Here is a 16,728-nt window from a genome sequence, read left to right on the forward strand (position 1 = left end):
AATGCAAGAGTTATGGCAGATTAGTGTCCTTCCTCCAACAACTGAGATTGCCCCAAGCACCTGTCAGAGACCACACATCTACAGAGCTGAAGTGATCCATAAAATGACCATAACAGGGAAAATATTTACCTGAGGAACACCCCTTATAATGTATGGCTTTCTATTTATAAGAGTGGTGGTCAACATTCATCAGGTTCAAACACAGAGTTCTCACTCATAACACCAAGGAGGCAGAGATGAAGGCAGATAAGCACTTTGTTTTCTGGGATTCTGAGCCACAGGACTCCAGTGTGAAAACCCATGTAATTCTGTGAAACAATATGCAGAGCTTTAGTGTTCAGAAAAGTTGTTGGGCCATTCTTTTCAGGATATCCAAAACTTGATCACAAATGAAGGAGCAAGTGAGTACTGAAAAAGCAAAATGCACTCATTTGTTTCCCAAACAAGAATATCATTTATTTGCCAATCCAACCGTGAAGAAGAGTTACATTAAAAAAAAAAAAAGAATTGGAATAAGAACAAAGTGCCATTTAGGTAAATGCTAAGCTTGTTCAATATATGATTCTGTGTTATGAAATGACTGTGGATCGCCTGATTACTCGTTTGGGTTCTTGATATTTTTGCCTTGTATTATTTCTTTTTAGGGTTAACTGGTGGTGTTTATTTCTGTTTGGATTGCATATACTGTCTTATCAATCTCTTGAAAAACACAACAATCACTGAGATGACTAAGAAAATAAGGCGCAGTAACATAATGGACACGACCTGTATTGGGGAAGGCGCCTCCTCTTCCTGCTTCCTCGCAGGCCCACTGTCAATGCTTCCTCCATACCCTACCTCCTCACAGAATGGAGGGGCCCAGCCATACATGCAGTGGCAGTTCTTTTTATTGTTGCAAACGCCTCGGTGGTTGCACTTTTGAGGAAAACAGTTAAAATCCAAGACTGAATCGTTCACACAAGTTCTGTTAATACATAGTCTGTTATAACCACAGCGGGTACCATCATTTATTACACCTATGTCAGGTATTCCCATGGGTATCATGGCTTTGTGGTAGCCTACCCCCCAGCACATGAGATTTTCCTCTCGCAGATGAGTAGAGATGACGATCGTATGCTCTGGCAGATCAGGGATGGTGTTGACATTTATACACTGCAGCCTGCCACACATTGCATTTGCCTTGGTACAAGCTTTATAGGCACGGACTCCTAAAATTTCACAGTTCCCATATTGATCACCCATTAAATTAACTGCGTGATAGCACTGATCAGGAGCCTCCTTGGCATGAGGTCCAAAAATGTTTTGGCACTGCATATATCTGGAATGGCACTTCTTTCTGAAACAAAGGGAGTTATGCTTGCAAGGGGTTCCATCAAGCTTATAACTGTCATTTGGGCAGAAATTTGAGATTCCATTGCAGTACTCTGCAAGGTCACATTCATTATCTTCCTCTCGACACATGTACCCAAGTGGACGAAAGTGGCAGTTATGACAGCAAAGCCCAGTGCTACAATTGGCACCCTCCGTGAATTTACAATCCGGTTGGCAACACTTGTCTTTTTTACACTCCTCTCTTGAACCACAATCACAGTCTTCATTCCCTTCCACAATTTTATTTCCACATCTCTCCAACACATAACCCACTCGTGGGATATTATTTAGACAGTGTCCTGATGTATGTACGTGATAAAAATACTGCAAATAACTACAATTACTAAACCCACTACTCCCAGTGCCCATGATACAAGTTCGCCTACCCCTACATTGACAAAATTCTGTATCATGTTTCATTCCTACACCATGGCCCAGTTCATGAGCAGACATTCTGCTGGCAGCAAGGATATTTATATTTGTAAGAGTACTTACTGAGCCACTATAGTTTTCTTTACATGCACCTCCAATAAACACCCATCCAAGAGCATTGGCATGAACATAAGGCTTTGAAATATACAAATGTCCCCAATCTTCTGGAATCTGAACAGAAAGGTGTATTTTGCGATATCTTAAAAATGCATGTAGAATTTCTCCTGATTTCATATTGTTAATATTTATTTTGTCTTCATTAGTCCATATTTCAATACCTTGTAGATATAGCCTCATACCTATCTCTCTAAAGAAGGTGTCCATAACCGCAATCAAAAGAATGGCATCATATATGACTCGAGTAACATTGGATTCTAAAAACAAGTATCTACTGTGATCAAAGACCAGGGCCACTTCTATGTACTTCGGATGCTTATAGGAATTATAAAAGTCGCTACGCCTAGCCATATTCTCATTCTGGGCTATCTGTTTTTCTAGTTCATCATTAGTTAAGCCACAGGTATGATTCTGAAATTTGTCCTCTTCCTTCAGGAGATATATGACATGTTCAAAGCTGGAAGAGCCCCTGAGGGGCTCAATTTGGTAATGTTCCTCATCAATTTTCAATATGCCTCGAAGACTCCCCATGCATGTACTTAAAGTAGCCTCTGAATCCTGGGTTCCTTCAACCGAGCCTACGTAGTTGCAGTCCCTGGGTATGTAAGGATGATCCTCCAGGAGTTTCTCCTGTTCCGTGTAGGAGAGAACCTTCAGATTTCGGGGTAATAGAAACCTCTTGGGCCACAGGTGAAGGACATACTTCTTGCCTTTGACCTGCAGGAGGTAGGACACTTGCTCCACAGCACCCTGCTGACCTCCCCGGAAGCTCAGCTTCTTGGGAATGATGACTTCATACGACTCAAATCCCCACTCAGGGTGAAAAATCATATCCTCGCCAAGAGCACCCACCAGGAGCGCCACGAGGACCAGCGTGGGGAGCGAACGGCCTTGGGGGAAGGTTCTTCCTGACCTCATGGCCCCAGATCTCGGTCCTAGCAGGTCAGTCCCTGCAACTGGCCTGCGAGTCAGGGTCCAGGGGCGGCCTCTAGAGAAGGGGGAGCGCAAAGTGCGGAGCTCCCAAAGCAGGGGATGCAGGAAACCCCAGCCTCCCAGGGCTCGGTCTAGTTGACATTCCCAGAACTTCTCTAATCTAGTTCGTTTCCTGGGCGGTGCCGTTGGGCGCACGAGGGAGAACCGAGGAGAACCGAGGGAGAACCGAGGGAGAACCGAGGGAGGGGTGCGCGAGAATGAAACAGGCGGGAGGGAGGGGCTGCTGGCACGAGGGATGAGGGCCAGAGAGCAGCTTGGAGAAAGGAGAAGGGCTGCAGAGAAGGGAGGAGCAAAGCTCTTGCTCAAGGGTCAGTCCGTCCTATGCCGGTTGGGCTGTTTCTATTCGCCCTAGGACACACCTGACGGTTTCCATCGGTGGCTGTTTTCTAGGCGCTGCGCGCGAAGCACCGTCACGCCGGGCTGGCCTGCGTGGCCCAGGAGCAGAGCGGCAGAGCCAGACACCACCAGGGCTCTCACCCCCTCCCCCACCCCGGGCAGTGCCTGGCTTCCGGCAAGAGAAAGTCTCCAGCTCATTTTGTCAAGTGGCTCTTTCTGCTGTGTGTCCTTGGGTGCCAGGGACTAGCCAGATTTGGGGGGGGGGGGGGGCGGTGCAGAATCTAGGAATAGAAGAGCACCTGTGAGAGCAGAAGAGCAGAACCCCGGGAGCTCTCCCAGAAAGGCATCCCAGTGGTTATGTTTGTAGTATGCCTGGTGGGTGAGGGAGGAGGTCAGGGATTCAAATGATTTCTAAACAGCTGACAATACCAAACTTTGATGAGGGTGTAGAATGACAACAACTCTTACACATCTCTGGAGGGAGTTTAATAGGCTGAACTGCATTAGAAAGCTCTTTAGTGGTATCTCATACAGTTGGAAATATGCAGACCCTACGATCCAGCAGTTCCACTCCTAGATACATACTCCACAGAAATGTGTGCATGAATTCACCAGGATACATGAAACAGCAATATTCCCCAAATTGGAAACAATTCAGCTTTCCATCAACAGTGACTACAGCAATGGAGACGATGCATCAGAGTTATTTATATGCATGATGTGGACAAATATTACAAACAAAGAAAAACAAAACACAAACATAAAGATCAGAATCAGACGAAATTAAACGTTACTTTTAGGGATACATGCATTTGGTAAACTGAATCTAGGAAATAATTACGAGAACCGTGAGGATGAGCTGTCACCCTACTTCTAGGGTGTAATCAGGAGTGGATGAGGAAGGGGCAGGGTATGGTTCATGTAGCTTGCGGAGTGCCTGGCTGTTGGGGTTTGCTGTACACATCTGTTAAACCATTCCTAAAAGTGTATGCTCATTTCTCTGTGTGTTACATTTCACAATGAAAAAAAATGCTTTAATAGCCCAGAAGTTTGTTTCTACTTTCTGAGATGAGACAGATATGCTTTGTAATCATTAATCTTTAGGTTGACACATTAGCTGGAGTCATAAAGGTATCGGTAAGGGATAGTGCCAGTAGACTGACTATGGCTACTATCTTTTTAACTTATGTCTTGAAATTTTATAGCACGGAGTATTTTGTCCCTTCCTAGAATAGCCATCATTCATTCATTATGTCCCTTTTGAAAAAGAATTATTAAAAAATTATAGATGAAGAGCTTCTAACTTGTTGATATTAAGATGAAAGTAAGCACAACACAGAGCAATGTTTCTCTGCAAAAGTTACCTTCTGTATCAGTCTGGGTTCAGTCAGGAGAAAGAATCCACATCATAGTTGAAGAGGGAAATGTTAGATAGAGAGTTATTAATTTGAACAGGGAATTAGAGGAATAAGAGATTTGCTGATAAACTGTTCAGAGAATTCTAAAGAATATTGGAAATGTGGATAGAATACTTAATACAGCAGGTATGCAATGGTATTTCAAAAGTAGTAGTACTATGTGATAAGTATTTTCATGCAATTTCTAAATATCTTCTAACTTAGGTTTGTGTTTATAAATGACTCATAGTTTTAAAATTCTACATACACATAGGGTTGCTGGTTGGTTGCAATTTTTTTCTGTTTCTAATTTGATACCACTATGCTCAGTGATACCTGTCTATATAATACTGACCCTTTGAAGCACTGAGATTTTAGCATGGCTTCATCCACATGCAATTTTTGTGATGTTCCAGATATTCTTTTTTTTAATTTTTATTTATTTATGATAGTCACAGAGAGAGAGAGAGAGAGAGAGAGGCAGAGACACAGGCAGAGGGAGAAGCAGGCTCCATGCACCGGGAGCCCGATGTGGGATTCGATCCCGGGTCTCCAGGATCGCGCCCTGGGCCAAAGGCAGGCACCAAACCACTGCAACACCCAAGGATCCCTCCAGATATTCTTAAAATAAATTCATGAGTACTCACTGTCACAGTCCATGCTCTGTGTATAACAGGGTGTAAAAATGGGATGCTTTCTGGTTTGGAGTTTCAGCACAGGCTTCTGTTGATGTCAGCCAGCCAGAGGCCATGAGGAGCACCCCTGCAAGTCAAACAAAGATGGAGTTATTGCAGAACTTTGCTTCAGGGGAAATGCACACAAGGAGGAGATGTGGGTTTGTGGAAGTGTGTGTAAGATAGGGCTGCCCTTGTTTTAGGTGATATTGAGATGTGTTCAAAGATGAGCATCAGTGGCAGGCATGATCAGATATGGTTATGTTTTTTTATCTAGGAGGTGAGAAGAATAGAGCAATATTAAAGCTGTAATTGTTAAAGGGGCAGCAGTCACTCAAGTTGTCAGGAGTGGGTATATTTGGTAGTATTTGTAGTCAGTAATTCTTGAAAGGTTATTGGTATGTGTGTTTGTTATTATAAATGTGTTCTTCTCTTCAATTGCATCCCCCAATTGGTTTTGGTTTATAGCAGAGGTTTCTCTGTGAATTAATTTTACATCATTTGATTCATTGGATTCCTAAGTGTTCCAGTAAGTTTTCTTGGGTTGCCAAATTATCACTAAAGGAGTCTACTGTTGCCTATTATCTGATTCCTAAGTAATATTACTACAGCACAAGGTCTGTAATGACTCCAGAAATGCCAAGCAAACTTCTCAACTAAGCATCTGGTTGACACTGACACTGTTAGATATTATCGTAGTCCCACAAAGCCACCAAGCTGCTTACCCTTAGAGGTAAGTAGTTAAGGGCCTAGATAAGCCCCTATTCTGAGGCAGGACTTGGTCATCTTTATGATGTATAATGAAAAAGAAGAAGCCTGAGAAGAGACTAGGAGCATGACCAACTCTTAGCTGTGCAGGCCATACCCCCGGAACTTTCTAGTGCATAACCTTCCACAGGCTGATGATGAAAAATGTGATCTGAAACTTGTTCCTCATTCATGACCATGCCAGTCTCTTCTCTGCAAGGGCGGAATTTGTTACATAGGAATCCTCTTTGCCAGTATTTTCGAGATGACTCTTCTGTTTCCCCCAAGGAAATTCATGATGAGCAGGGGAAGCATTACAAAGCACAGGAAAGCATAAAGGAGAACAAAAATGAGTTCCACCACACAGAGATGATGACGGTTTCAAGTATTAGGCCTTCTGTTCTGTTTGTTACCTTTTGTTCAGTGCCAGGCCACCTCTGAACGTTCTAGGGTTCACCCCTAACATTTCAGGGTTAAGAGAACTGTCTTTTCAAGGAATATTGAATTACTGAGTGTTGGAGCAGGCGATGACTTTGAAATCATCCACCCAGCTCCTTCACTTGGTACTGAGGACCCAGGTCCAGGTCTCCTGGGTCAGCGTCCGTCCCTTGGCTCCTGCAGCTGCGTCCTGCCTTCTTGAGGACACGGATGCCTTTGAGATTGTTAAGGCTCAAAAAAAAAAAAACAACAACAAAAAAAAGAGATTGTTAAGGCTCCTACACCTCTTTCCCCCAGTGGGTGCTGCGGCCCCGGTCAAGCCGAAGGAGGGAGCCGCGGCAGGCCTCCCGGGGTGACCAGACAGAAAGTGGATTATGTCCTGCTGTGTCAAGAGGTGGCTGCGTCCTGGTGGTTGTGGATTCTTCAAATCCCAGCTGCTGGTGCTGGCTTGATCACCTTTAGAGGCTTGCCCTTGCTGAGGAGATGTGTGACTGGTGCCCGAGACTGTTCTGATACAGGACATGTTTCCATCGACTCTACCCGGTTGCTCAGGTGGGGCTGTGAGCCCCCTGACCTCACCCCACCTTAGAAGGGTGGGCACCAGGGGTGCAGGCTTCCAAATCCAGACATTCTTCTTATCCACACTCGACCATCTGCCAACCTTGCGACCTTGGCTGAATCATTTCACCTCTCTGCCTTAGTTTCCTCATTGGTAAATCGGGGCAGGCAGGGATCTGCCCAGAGGAAGGTTCTTTCTGGGACCTTTGCCTTCTATGGTGCCTTGGTGCCTTCTTGTTTCTCCTCCTGATCCTCGCTCCCTATTCCCCGTCACTCCTGCCCTGTTGAAAGGATCCGTCCTCAGTCATTGAGGCCTCTGTGTGGTGAGTCACCCAGTTAGGCCTTCCCGAGACTAGATGCATTTGGAGCCGTCTTAAAAGGCACTTCAGGATGGGACCAAACCTTGCCCGCTGGGGGGTCAGCACTCCTCCCCAGCGACCGGTCTTGGTCTCCTTGCCTGCCCTGCTCTGCACCGCTGCCCCAACCTACTTCTTTCTCAGTCTGTGCAAGAGTCAGGGCCCCTGCCTGTTCTCTGGCCCTGAGGGTCCGCGGCTGTGGCCAGCCTGTCCTCTCTCGCCTGGTTATATATACCCTGCTAGTGTAGTGTGTCTCTGCTCCCCACGTGGCTGTCCTGCCTCTCCTGGGTTCCCTGTTTGCTAAGGGTTCTGAGCTCCCCCTTATCCAACCTCACACACGCACATGTGCACACACGCACACACACGCTGCTCTTGCATCTGTTCATGGTTAAGAGCTCGGAGGTAAACAAACTCCCTTCACACTCTGGGCCAGCCCCTCCTAAATAGAGAGCCCCACTTTGTTCAGCTCTAAAGTAGAATAGTATCAACCCTTGTTGTATTACCGTATTTGGACAGACTTAGCAGTAGTACTTGGTAAATGCCCGATAAATGGCCTCCGTCATAATAATACCAGTACTAATAAGGAACAGTGACATTTGCTCGTCTCTCTCTCATTTCTGACCAGACTGTAGGGTACGACCCCATCATTGCGCCAGAGGTCTCGGCCTCCTTTGGTGTCCAGCAGCTGCCCCTGGAGGAGATCTGGCCTCTCTGTGACTTTATCACTGTGCACACACCTCTGCTGCCCTCCACCACAGGTATGTGCGTCCCTGCCTGTGGGTCGGCCACGGAAGCCACAGACCAGAGAAGGGTGGGCCCTCGAGCATGGAGTGATGCTCTGCTAGCTGATCCTGCATCACACGGAGGAGGGATGAGCTAGCTGGAAATGCATGGCTCGACACGTACGACCCGTGACCCCATGGTGTTTGCTGGGGCCACTGCTGGCCTTTCTGGTTCTGGGACTTACTCAAAACACGAGGATCTCAGGGACTCTAGGATGTTTCTAGACTGAGTTTGGTCTAAATCCACAACAGGGCCTTTGCCCCCGAGCCTGTGAGAAGGGAGAGCTGAGACCAGAGAGGCTGTCGGCGTGTGGGGAAGGAGCTGGTATGAGGCAGGGAGGGCTGCTGGCACTGGTGCTGGGGTCCCAGGCAGCGGTGCCGCAGGAAAGCCCTTCCCTCCTTGCAGGACTGCTGAACGACAGCACCTTTGCCCAGTGCAAGAAAGGGGTGCGCGTGGTGAACTGCGCTCGGGGAGGGATCGTGGACGAGGGGGCCCTGCTCCGGGCCCTGCACTCTGGCCAGTGTGCTGGTGCCGCGCTGGACGTGTTTACAGAGGTGAGTGCCTGGTGGAGGAGAGGAGCAGTGAGCAGAGGGGCCCAGGACCGAGAAAGCCCAGTGTGCACGAAGAAGGTCTTTGCCTTAAGGAGGCCTCCACGGCACTCAGGAGGAATTATGTTGCCAAGAATAACGCCTTTGTGGTTTGGGGAACCCTCCGGAGTGCGGTGCACAGGCCGCCGTGTGGTCTTTGCAAAACTCAGATTTTAAATAGGACCCAGTTCCTGGTCCCAGGCTCCCTGGGCTGCTGTCCTGTTGATGACTGCAGGGAGGACCGTGCAGCACATCCCTTCTGAGGCTGAGGGTTTGCAGCAGAGAGAGAGCATTTGGGGCGGGGTTTAAGGTCTCTTAATTATTGACCGAGGTCTCTGATGAAATGAATCCTGTTGCCAAAAAGACATTCTGCCCAGTGTCTGTTGGCTTTCCTTTCCTTCGTGTCTTCTGGGGAGGGAGGGCAGCCTGAGGCGAATGGCTAGAAGGGGTCCCCTGTGCCCTGTGGGGGCTGCTCTCCCCCAGTCTCTCTGTCGGAGTCAGAGACCTGGTCGTTGCTCGCCCGAGCCACCCCACCACCTTCCCTCAGAGGAATGACGGACGGTGCATTTCCACTGGACTCCAGCATCACAGATCCAGGGCAAAGAGCAGGGATTTTGGCTTAGGCACTGGAGGTTGCTGGTTATCTGCGGTGGGGCCCTGGCACGGCCCCAGCCCTCTCTGAGCACTGTGTTGCCCTCACTGTGTATTCCCTGTCCTGAGCACACAGGGTTTATACTCCTGGTCATCTTTGACAACTAGATGGTAAGCTTCTGGAAGGCAGACATGCGCCTGGCCCTCTTTGTACTGACGTTCCCTGATCAGCACCTTCCTCTGCCTGTCTCTGGCCTTCTCGTGGCACCTGCTACCAAGTGCACAGCACTCACAGGCCCAGGTGGCCAGACAAGGGGCCTGAGTGACATTCCCAGGGGCAATACATTGTGCTCAGTGAGCAGAGGGGGTGGGCAAGGTGCCCAGGTGGACCACCTGTCGTGGTGAGAGCCAGGATGGGACAGCTGTGCAGAGGGCCTGGAAGTGCTGCAAGGATTCAGGAGCGAGGGGGAGCTCGAGGGAAAAACCAGTAACAAACAGTAGCTTCACTGGCTGAGAACCTCCTGTATTACTGGGGTGCAGTCTGCACGACAGTGTTTTGTTCTGGGTAGTATTCACCCATTTTATAGATGGAGAAACTGAGGCTCAGAGAGGTGGAGATTTCTCCAAAGGCACATAGGTCTAAGCGGGGGAGCCGAGATGTGCATCCCGTCCTTAGCCCTGTCCACTCTGCTGTAGAGAGGTGTTGACGAGGAACCCGGCTGTTGAAACCAGAGACAGAAGGCGTAGAACCTTCTAGCAGAACCAGAGTAGAAGGCATCCTTGGCCCCACGCCTCTCCTCCAGCCTCCCTGGGCAGCCGACCGAGAGGTTGTCTCTCTCTGGGCAGGAGCCGCCACGGGACCGAGCCTTGGTGGACCATGAGCGCGTCATCAGCTGCCCCCACCTGGGCGCCAGCACCAAGGAGGCCCAGAGCCGCTGCGGGGAAGAGATCGCCATCCAGTTTGTGGACATGTTGAAGGGGAAATCTCTGGCAGGCGTCGTAAGTATGGCCAAGTGGGCCTGGGGCCGGGAGGTCGGGGGAGGGGCCGAGGCCCGGGAGGGCGGGTGGTGTCCGGTTTGGGGCATGCTGACAGCTCTGGTGAGCAGTGGTGTGTTGACCAGATTCAGCCCTGGGGGCAGAAGATAAGGCCTCCTCTGGAGCCAGGCTTCTGGGTGGGGCGGCGGGAGCCCCCCTTCCCTGGCTTTACTAGTTGCAGCCTGGTTGCAGGGAGGCGGCTCGGCCCTGCAGTATTGTAGCCTTGGTGCAGAGATTGTGGCTCTTCCCAGGGTCTGGGCTCCAGAGAAAGGCTCCTTTGTTCTCCACATGCTTTGAGAATGAAGGAGCGTGGCCTGGGCGATGCTGGACACCGTGGGGATGGCCAGTGGGGTCTCGGGCTGGTCCTTGACCTTCCTGGCTGACCCTCGGCCTGGGGATTTTCATTGCTGAGGACAGAGCAGTAGCAGGAAAGACACAGGGTGCTTTGTTCAGCCTGCCAGGCCTGGTGTGATAGCCCAGCTCTCCGGGCCACCCTGCCGGCTACACCCCGAGAAGGTAGGGGAGCCAGCTCCTCCCCTGAAGGACCCACAGGACGGCGCTCAACCACAACACGTGGCCTGTCCACCTGTGCCTCTCCCTTCTCTATTCTGCATCTCATGGCTCCTCAGTGTCGGGGACACTTTCTCACTCCCTCTGCACATCTCTCTTCTGAGCAGCTCTCCCCAGGTGACGTGCTGGGACCGAGGCCATTGCCAGCCAGTCAAGGCTGGACCTGTCCCTCTGCAGCCCTTTGCCGGGCAGGCCTCTGCCCTCACTGTTGCAGCCCTCAGGGGTTACCATGGAGTCCGAAGGTGGTGGTGGCAGTCCAGGCCTTTTCATGAAGGGGGCTCCTTACCACCGGCTCCATCAAATGGAAGCATAGACTGTTCCCATCTTTTACCAGAAGTAAACTCTCTTGGTTAAAGGCCTTCAACTGGGGCAGTTCTAGAAAGAAAGACAGTTGTGTCACACGGGAAGTCCCTCCCTAATTCTTCTCTGCATCTTCTCCCGGTTTGGTTCTCACGTTAGACACAGACTCACATTAGGGTCGGGTTGGTGCTTAATGGCGCCTGCCTCTTAGAGCCCTCCTGTTTGTTCTCTGGACCTCCCGTGAGCATCCCCGAGTCCACTGGTGCTGCTCACAGGTGCTGCCCGGAGGACACTTGCCTCCAGCAGCTGCAGGCTCAGCCCAGCCCACTGGCCCATGGCCCTTCATCCCTGCTGCCAGCACTGGCCTTCCTTCGTCCCGCCTCCTGGTTCACGCTGGTCCTTTCTGTATCCTGTTGGAGAGGAGCAGAGGCGCCCTACCACAGGAGCCCCCAAGCCAGGCTGCCTGCCTCCTTGGCCATTTCCAACACCAGCAGCCTGTTTGATTTATATCACACCCCAGGTTTCGAATTAAATCCTTCTTAGATTCCTTGGTTCTCTTTACAGTTTGACTCACAAAAGTGCCCAACGCTTCATTCAGAGCCAGACCATCTTGAACCACAAAATGGAATTGAAATTGTGACCCGGGACAAGCTGGCTTTGTTATCAAGCCCCTGTTGGGACGGTCCCGCCGTCCAGACCCTACCCCAGACTTACAGCTTTAGGAGGAAATGTGGCTTTTGTCTCCTTTAGCTGCCTGGCAGGCCTCCTGGTTGACTCCACATGGGCCAAGTTTTGAAGAGTGATAGGATCATTAAGTGTATGTGAATCCAGTGACACCTGGGTGGCTCAGGGGTTGAGCTTCAGCCTTTAGCTCAGGGCGTAATCCGGTCCGGGATTGAGTCCCAGATCAGGCTGCCTGCGAGGAGCCTGTTTCTCCCACTGTCTGTGTCTTTGCCTGTATCTGTGCCTCTCATGAATGAATAATTAATTAATTAAAAATATGTGAAACCAGCTTTGCAAATTGTGATATTTGGTCAAAGTGATTAACGACAGTGTAAACACTCACTTTCTTCTTTTCCTAAACTTTTATTTATTTATTTGACAGAGAGAGAGAACCAGTGCTGAGGAAGTGCAGAGGGCGGGAGAGAGAGAGAAGCAGACTCCCGGCTGAGTAGGAAGCTGATGTAGGGCTCAATCCCCAGGACTCAGAGATCATGACCTGAACAGAAGACAGTCCCTTAACCGCCTGAGCCACCCAGGCACCCCCATTTTCTTTTTTAATTGAGGTGTAAAGTAAAAGTGAAGGCGTCTTGGAGCGACCTACCCCTCTAGGTCCCAGTGATCCGTGACTCCCCACACATCTTAAGTCAAAGACCACCTTCCTATTGTGGTGTCCAGACCCATCATCTCAGGAAAAACCGGTCTTCTGTGTAAGGGGTGAGGTGGGCACAGTTTGTGGGGGTAGGGTGCAGAGAAATGCCTTTTCTCCCTTCTGGCAATTTTGTGCTCTTTTCTGGCTCTACAGCTCTCCCAAGCTGAAGGCACAAGTCTTGTGGTGGCTAATGGAAGTTGTCTCCACGCTCCCCACCCCAGGCACCTGAAAGGAGGACAGCCCTGTGCCTTCTGCTCCCCACTGTGGAGCTGTGCTCAGGAGCCCTGCCCTGCCTCGTGCTGACCTCAGCTCTGCTTCCCCGTTCTGTGCAGGTGAATGCCCAGGCCCTTACCAGTGCCTTCTCTCCACTCACCAAGCCTTGGATTGGTCTCGCAGAAGCTTTGGGGGCGCTGATGCAAGCCTGGGCTGGATCCCCCAAAGGGACCATCCAGGTGGTAACACAGGGTGAGTTGGGGACGCTGCAGAGGGAGGGAAGAGGGTTGTGTCTGTAGCAGGTCCCAGACAGCGAGGGGCTGGGAAAGGACTGGACATAGCTCTTGTGACGCCAAGTCCCCTGTTCTGTCTGCATAGGGCTCACTCGCTACCCAGTGGGGACAGAGGGGACGGTCCAGAAAATACTAAGAAATATGTGTGATTTTCACAAGTCACGATTGTGTAGTATTCTTAAGATGCACGTGTTCTGCATGCAAGAGAAACCTCCATGAGAGACAGTTTCATGGGAGAGGCAGTAGGATTGGGGGAGGGAGTCCCAGCTTAAGCAACAGGATCTTGATTGTGGGTTTGACCCTGTCACTTGCCTACTGTGAGATTTCCCTTTGTCTGAACCTGGGTTCTTCACGTATAAAGTGAGAGTCGGGGCGGGTGTGCCAGATAGGGTGGTGGGACAGGGTGTGCCCCGTGACACAGTAAGGTGGGTCCTGAGGCGAGCTGATGGTCCCCGGAGCATTGCTTAGCTGGGGGTGGGAGCAAAGAGAGTGGCCTCGGTCTCCCTTTGTGTCTATGCAGGCTCCGGCCACTTTCCCAGTGGGCCCAGCGTAGGCAGATGTAGCTGAGAGACTGCCCAGGGCTCTAGTTCCTACACCCTGCAGAGGCTGGTCCTCCTCATGGCCCGTTGAGCATCTGCTCACGTGGGAAGAGCTTGGGGGTGGTTAGACCCGGGCACTGCTAGAAATAGGGGAGGTCAGAGCTGCGGGATCCCCAGAGGACGCAAGGCAGGGAACTGGGTGCCTTCCAGAGGGAAGCGGAGCTTCGCCCGCAGGCTGGGGCTTGGGCCCCGGGCAGTGAGGAGTCCCTGACCCAAAGCTGGGTGTCAGTGCCCGGCCCGCTCCTGTGCTGCTCAACAAACAGCAACCTTATTGTAGGTTCTCTGTCCCCAGGAACATCCCTGAAGAACGCTGGCAACTGCCTAAGCGCTGCAGTCATTGTCGGCCTCCTAAAGGACACTTCCAGTCAGGCGGATGTGAACTTGGTGAACGCCAGGCTGCTGGTGCAAGAGGCCGGGCTCAGTGTGCGTGGCCCCCGGAACCCGCTCCTTTCCTGCCCGCCCCGCCCCCCTCTCCCTCCCTTTGCAGAGCCTGCTCGCCCCCTGCTCCTGGAGTGGGAGCCCGGGGCGGGTCCCGCGGTTGACACCGTCCGCCTGTGACTGTGCCGGGCAGCCCGAACCTCTCCGTCCGTGAAGCGGGAGTACTGCCTTCCTCCGAGCTTGCTATGAGTGAGCTAATACTCCTGCAGGTGCTCTGTGCAGGCGCGCCCTGTGCACGGCAGGCGGCGCGGCGCCCCCATTGCACAGCTGAGGAACACAGAGCCAGGCTGTACCGACACAAGCTGGGGGTCGCCCAGCACGCTCGCCTCTGGCTCCATCCCGTGCTCCTTTGGCCGCGGCACCCAGTTTCTTGATCTGCTTGCCAGTTCTGGAAGCTCCGGCATAGCTGCTTAGCGCCTGCAGCCGCCGCGCCTCCCCTTTGGTGCCTTCCCCTCTGCTTCCCTTGTTAGATCACAGTCTGCGTCTCAGCCGGTGGCAGCTGGCAGGGGCAGTGGGCAGCGGAGCTCCCGTGACTCCCCTCCTCTGCTCCCCGCTGCACTGGGCCACTGATCTGCGGGGGAAGCGGTGACCAGAGGGGCCGCTGCCCCCTTCCTCCTCCTCCCAGCTCGCAGCCTTCACCTGGACCCGCAGATCTCTCCTGCCCGTCCTTGGGGAGGGCGTTGACTGTCCCGGGAGCTAAGGCTCAGGGACCCAGGCAGAGCCCTGGGCCCTCTCCTCCAGCCTCAGTGGCTGAGCCTGTCGGCCAGGCTGCGCTCCGCAAAGCGGCTGTTCTGTTCGGTGGACACGGAGGGGCAATGCCATGCAGCTGGGAGGCATAACTGTGCGTCCTCGCCTTCTCCCTGCAGGTAACCACCTCCCACAACCCCGCTGTGCCCGGGGAACAGGGCTGTGGGGAATGCCTGTTGACCGTGGCCCTAGCAGGTGCCCCCTACCAGGCGGCCGGCTGGGTGCAGGGCACGACACCTGTGCCGCACGCGCTCAACGGAGCTGTCTTCAGACCAGAAGTGCCTCTGCGCAGGGGCCTGCCCCTGCTCCTGTTCCGGGCTCAGCCGTCTCATCCTGAGATGCTGCCCACCATGATTGGTGAGGAGGGGTCTCGTAGGGCTTGCCCGCGTCCTTGAAGCTGTGTGTGTGTGTGGGGGGGGGTCCTCTCCAGGGATTGGGCTTCATGGACCTTTGCTTCCTTTAGTCCCACCCCATCCCTCAGCACATTTCTGTAGCATACAGAAGATCTGTCCTGCCCGTTTCCAGAACATTTGGGAAATGGATACAGAGTTCAGAGGGCAAGCGCCTCTCTCCCGTGTCAGAGCCCCGCGGCAGAGTTAGAGCCCCAGAGTCCCTATTAGCCGGCCTGCTCACCATGTCCAGCACACGGTGTGCACCTGCCTGCAGGGCTGTGTCTCAGAACTCCGAGCCTTTGAGTGCAGGTTTCTTTCTTCTGACCGCAGGCCCTGGGGACCAGCTGACTGCAACAAACCATGTTGGGGCGTGTGCTCCAGCAGCTGGGGGCATCTTGAACCCGCCTCAGGACCCTGGCACCGGCCCACTGGGAGTTTTGGAGCACTTCCGGGCTTGGCAGTTGTGTCCACACACCTCGAAAGGCCTAATTTCACCATCCTTGTCAACTGACCAAAGGAACTTTCCCCTGTTTTTCTCCTTTGCTCTTGGTCTGGATAAATCTGATGACCGGCATGGCAGGAGATTGCTCTAGCAATTTGTGGCTGGCTCATTCCTTCCCTACCTTGCACGATGGTCAGGGGATCCCTAAAGGGTCTCTGAGTAGTGAGGGAAGCTGGGCAGATGCCCTGTTCTTCCATCTCTTAGCTCTTTGTTTCTGACAGCATCACCCTCCACTGCAACTTTGATCACAGAGGTCCACGGGTTCCGACCCCATTCTCAGCCTCTTTTTCTCCTTCCCCCCCTGCCTTGTGCCAATCAGTGGTTTTCCCGTCTACTTCCCAGGGCTCCTGGCAGAGGCAGGCGTGCAGCTGCTGTCCTACCAGACCTCGGTGGTGTCAGATGGGGAGACCTGGCACGTCATGGGCATCTCCTCCCTGCTGCCCAGCCTGGAAGCATGGAAGCAACATGTGACTGAGGCTTTCCAGTTCCTCTTCTAAGCTCTGGGGGGCCTTTCTGAAGAAACCTGGCCTCTGGGATCCAGAGAGAGGAGGTCCACATTCCTCAGGCTGACACTGCTTCCTCTGCAGACCTTGGCTGACCCCTACAGTGAAGTGAGAAGCAGCCAATAAAGAGCCTAGGCCCAATCTCCCTGTGTGTCTCTGTTATTACCCTGAGGAGCCACCAGGGGGGAGCCGTGGGCCGAGTTTTGGGCAGCAGGGAGGGTAGGTGGTGTGGAGGGAGGTGGGGGTGGGCAAAGTGCCTGCCTGGCTGTGTGAGGGATCCTGGCTGTGTGAGGGATCCCTCTCCTGTCTCTCTCAGATTATCCAGAGGCATTTTTACAGGAAGTCACCTCGGTATGTCAGATCCCTTCCATCTGGGAATATACA

General features: G+C 52.2%; 2 protein-coding genes across 2 annotated transcripts; one reads left to right on the top strand and one right to left on the bottom strand.

Moving 5' to 3' along the window:
* Positions 1 to 660: 660 nt before the first annotated feature.
* On the bottom strand, positions 661 to 2,838 carry LOC112912049 (disintegrin and metalloproteinase domain-containing protein 30-like). The gene has a single exon (XM_072718819.1). The coding sequence runs from the start codon at positions 2,836 to 2,838 to the stop codon at positions 661 to 663; it is 2,178 nt and encodes a 725-aa protein (XP_072574920.1).
* On the top strand, positions 2,837 to 16,485 carry LOC112912055 (D-3-phosphoglycerate dehydrogenase). Its single transcript, XM_072718820.1, has 8 exons — positions 2,837 to 2,929; positions 8,045 to 8,177; positions 8,608 to 8,756; positions 10,227 to 10,379; positions 12,990 to 13,122; positions 14,055 to 14,185; positions 15,067 to 15,304; positions 16,184 to 16,485. The coding sequence occupies exons 1-8, from the start codon at positions 2,837 to 2,839 to the stop codon at positions 16,336 to 16,338; spliced, it is 1,185 nt and encodes a 394-aa protein (XP_072574921.1). The 3' UTR covers positions 16,339 to 16,485.
* The last annotated feature ends 243 nt before the right edge of the window (positions 16,486 to 16,728 follow it).

This window comes from Vulpes vulpes, chromosome 8, assembly GCF_048418805.1.
Source record: "Vulpes vulpes isolate BD-2025 chromosome 8, VulVul3, whole genome shotgun sequence".
Taxonomy (NCBI): Eukaryota; Metazoa; Chordata; class Mammalia; order Carnivora; family Canidae; genus Vulpes; species Vulpes vulpes.

Bases quoted from the DNA above. Each gene is read 5' to 3' on its own strand.
- LOC112912049 (XM_072718819.1), bottom strand. From the start codon at position 2,838: ATGAGGTCAGGAAGAACCTTCCCCCAAGGCCGTTCGCTCCCCACGCTG.
- LOC112912055 (XM_072718820.1), top strand. From the start codon at position 2,837: ATGGCCCCAGATCTCGGTCCTAGCAGGTCAGTCCCTGCAACTGGCCTG. The intron at 8,757-10,226 runs GTGAGTGCCTGG...CTCTCTGGGCAG, and splicing joins CGCTGGACGTGTTTACAGAG to GAGCCGCCACGGGACCGAGC. The intron at 15,305-16,183 runs GTGAGGAGGGGT...TCTACTTCCCAG, and splicing joins GATGCTGCCCACCATGATTG to GGCTCCTGGCAGAGGCAGGC.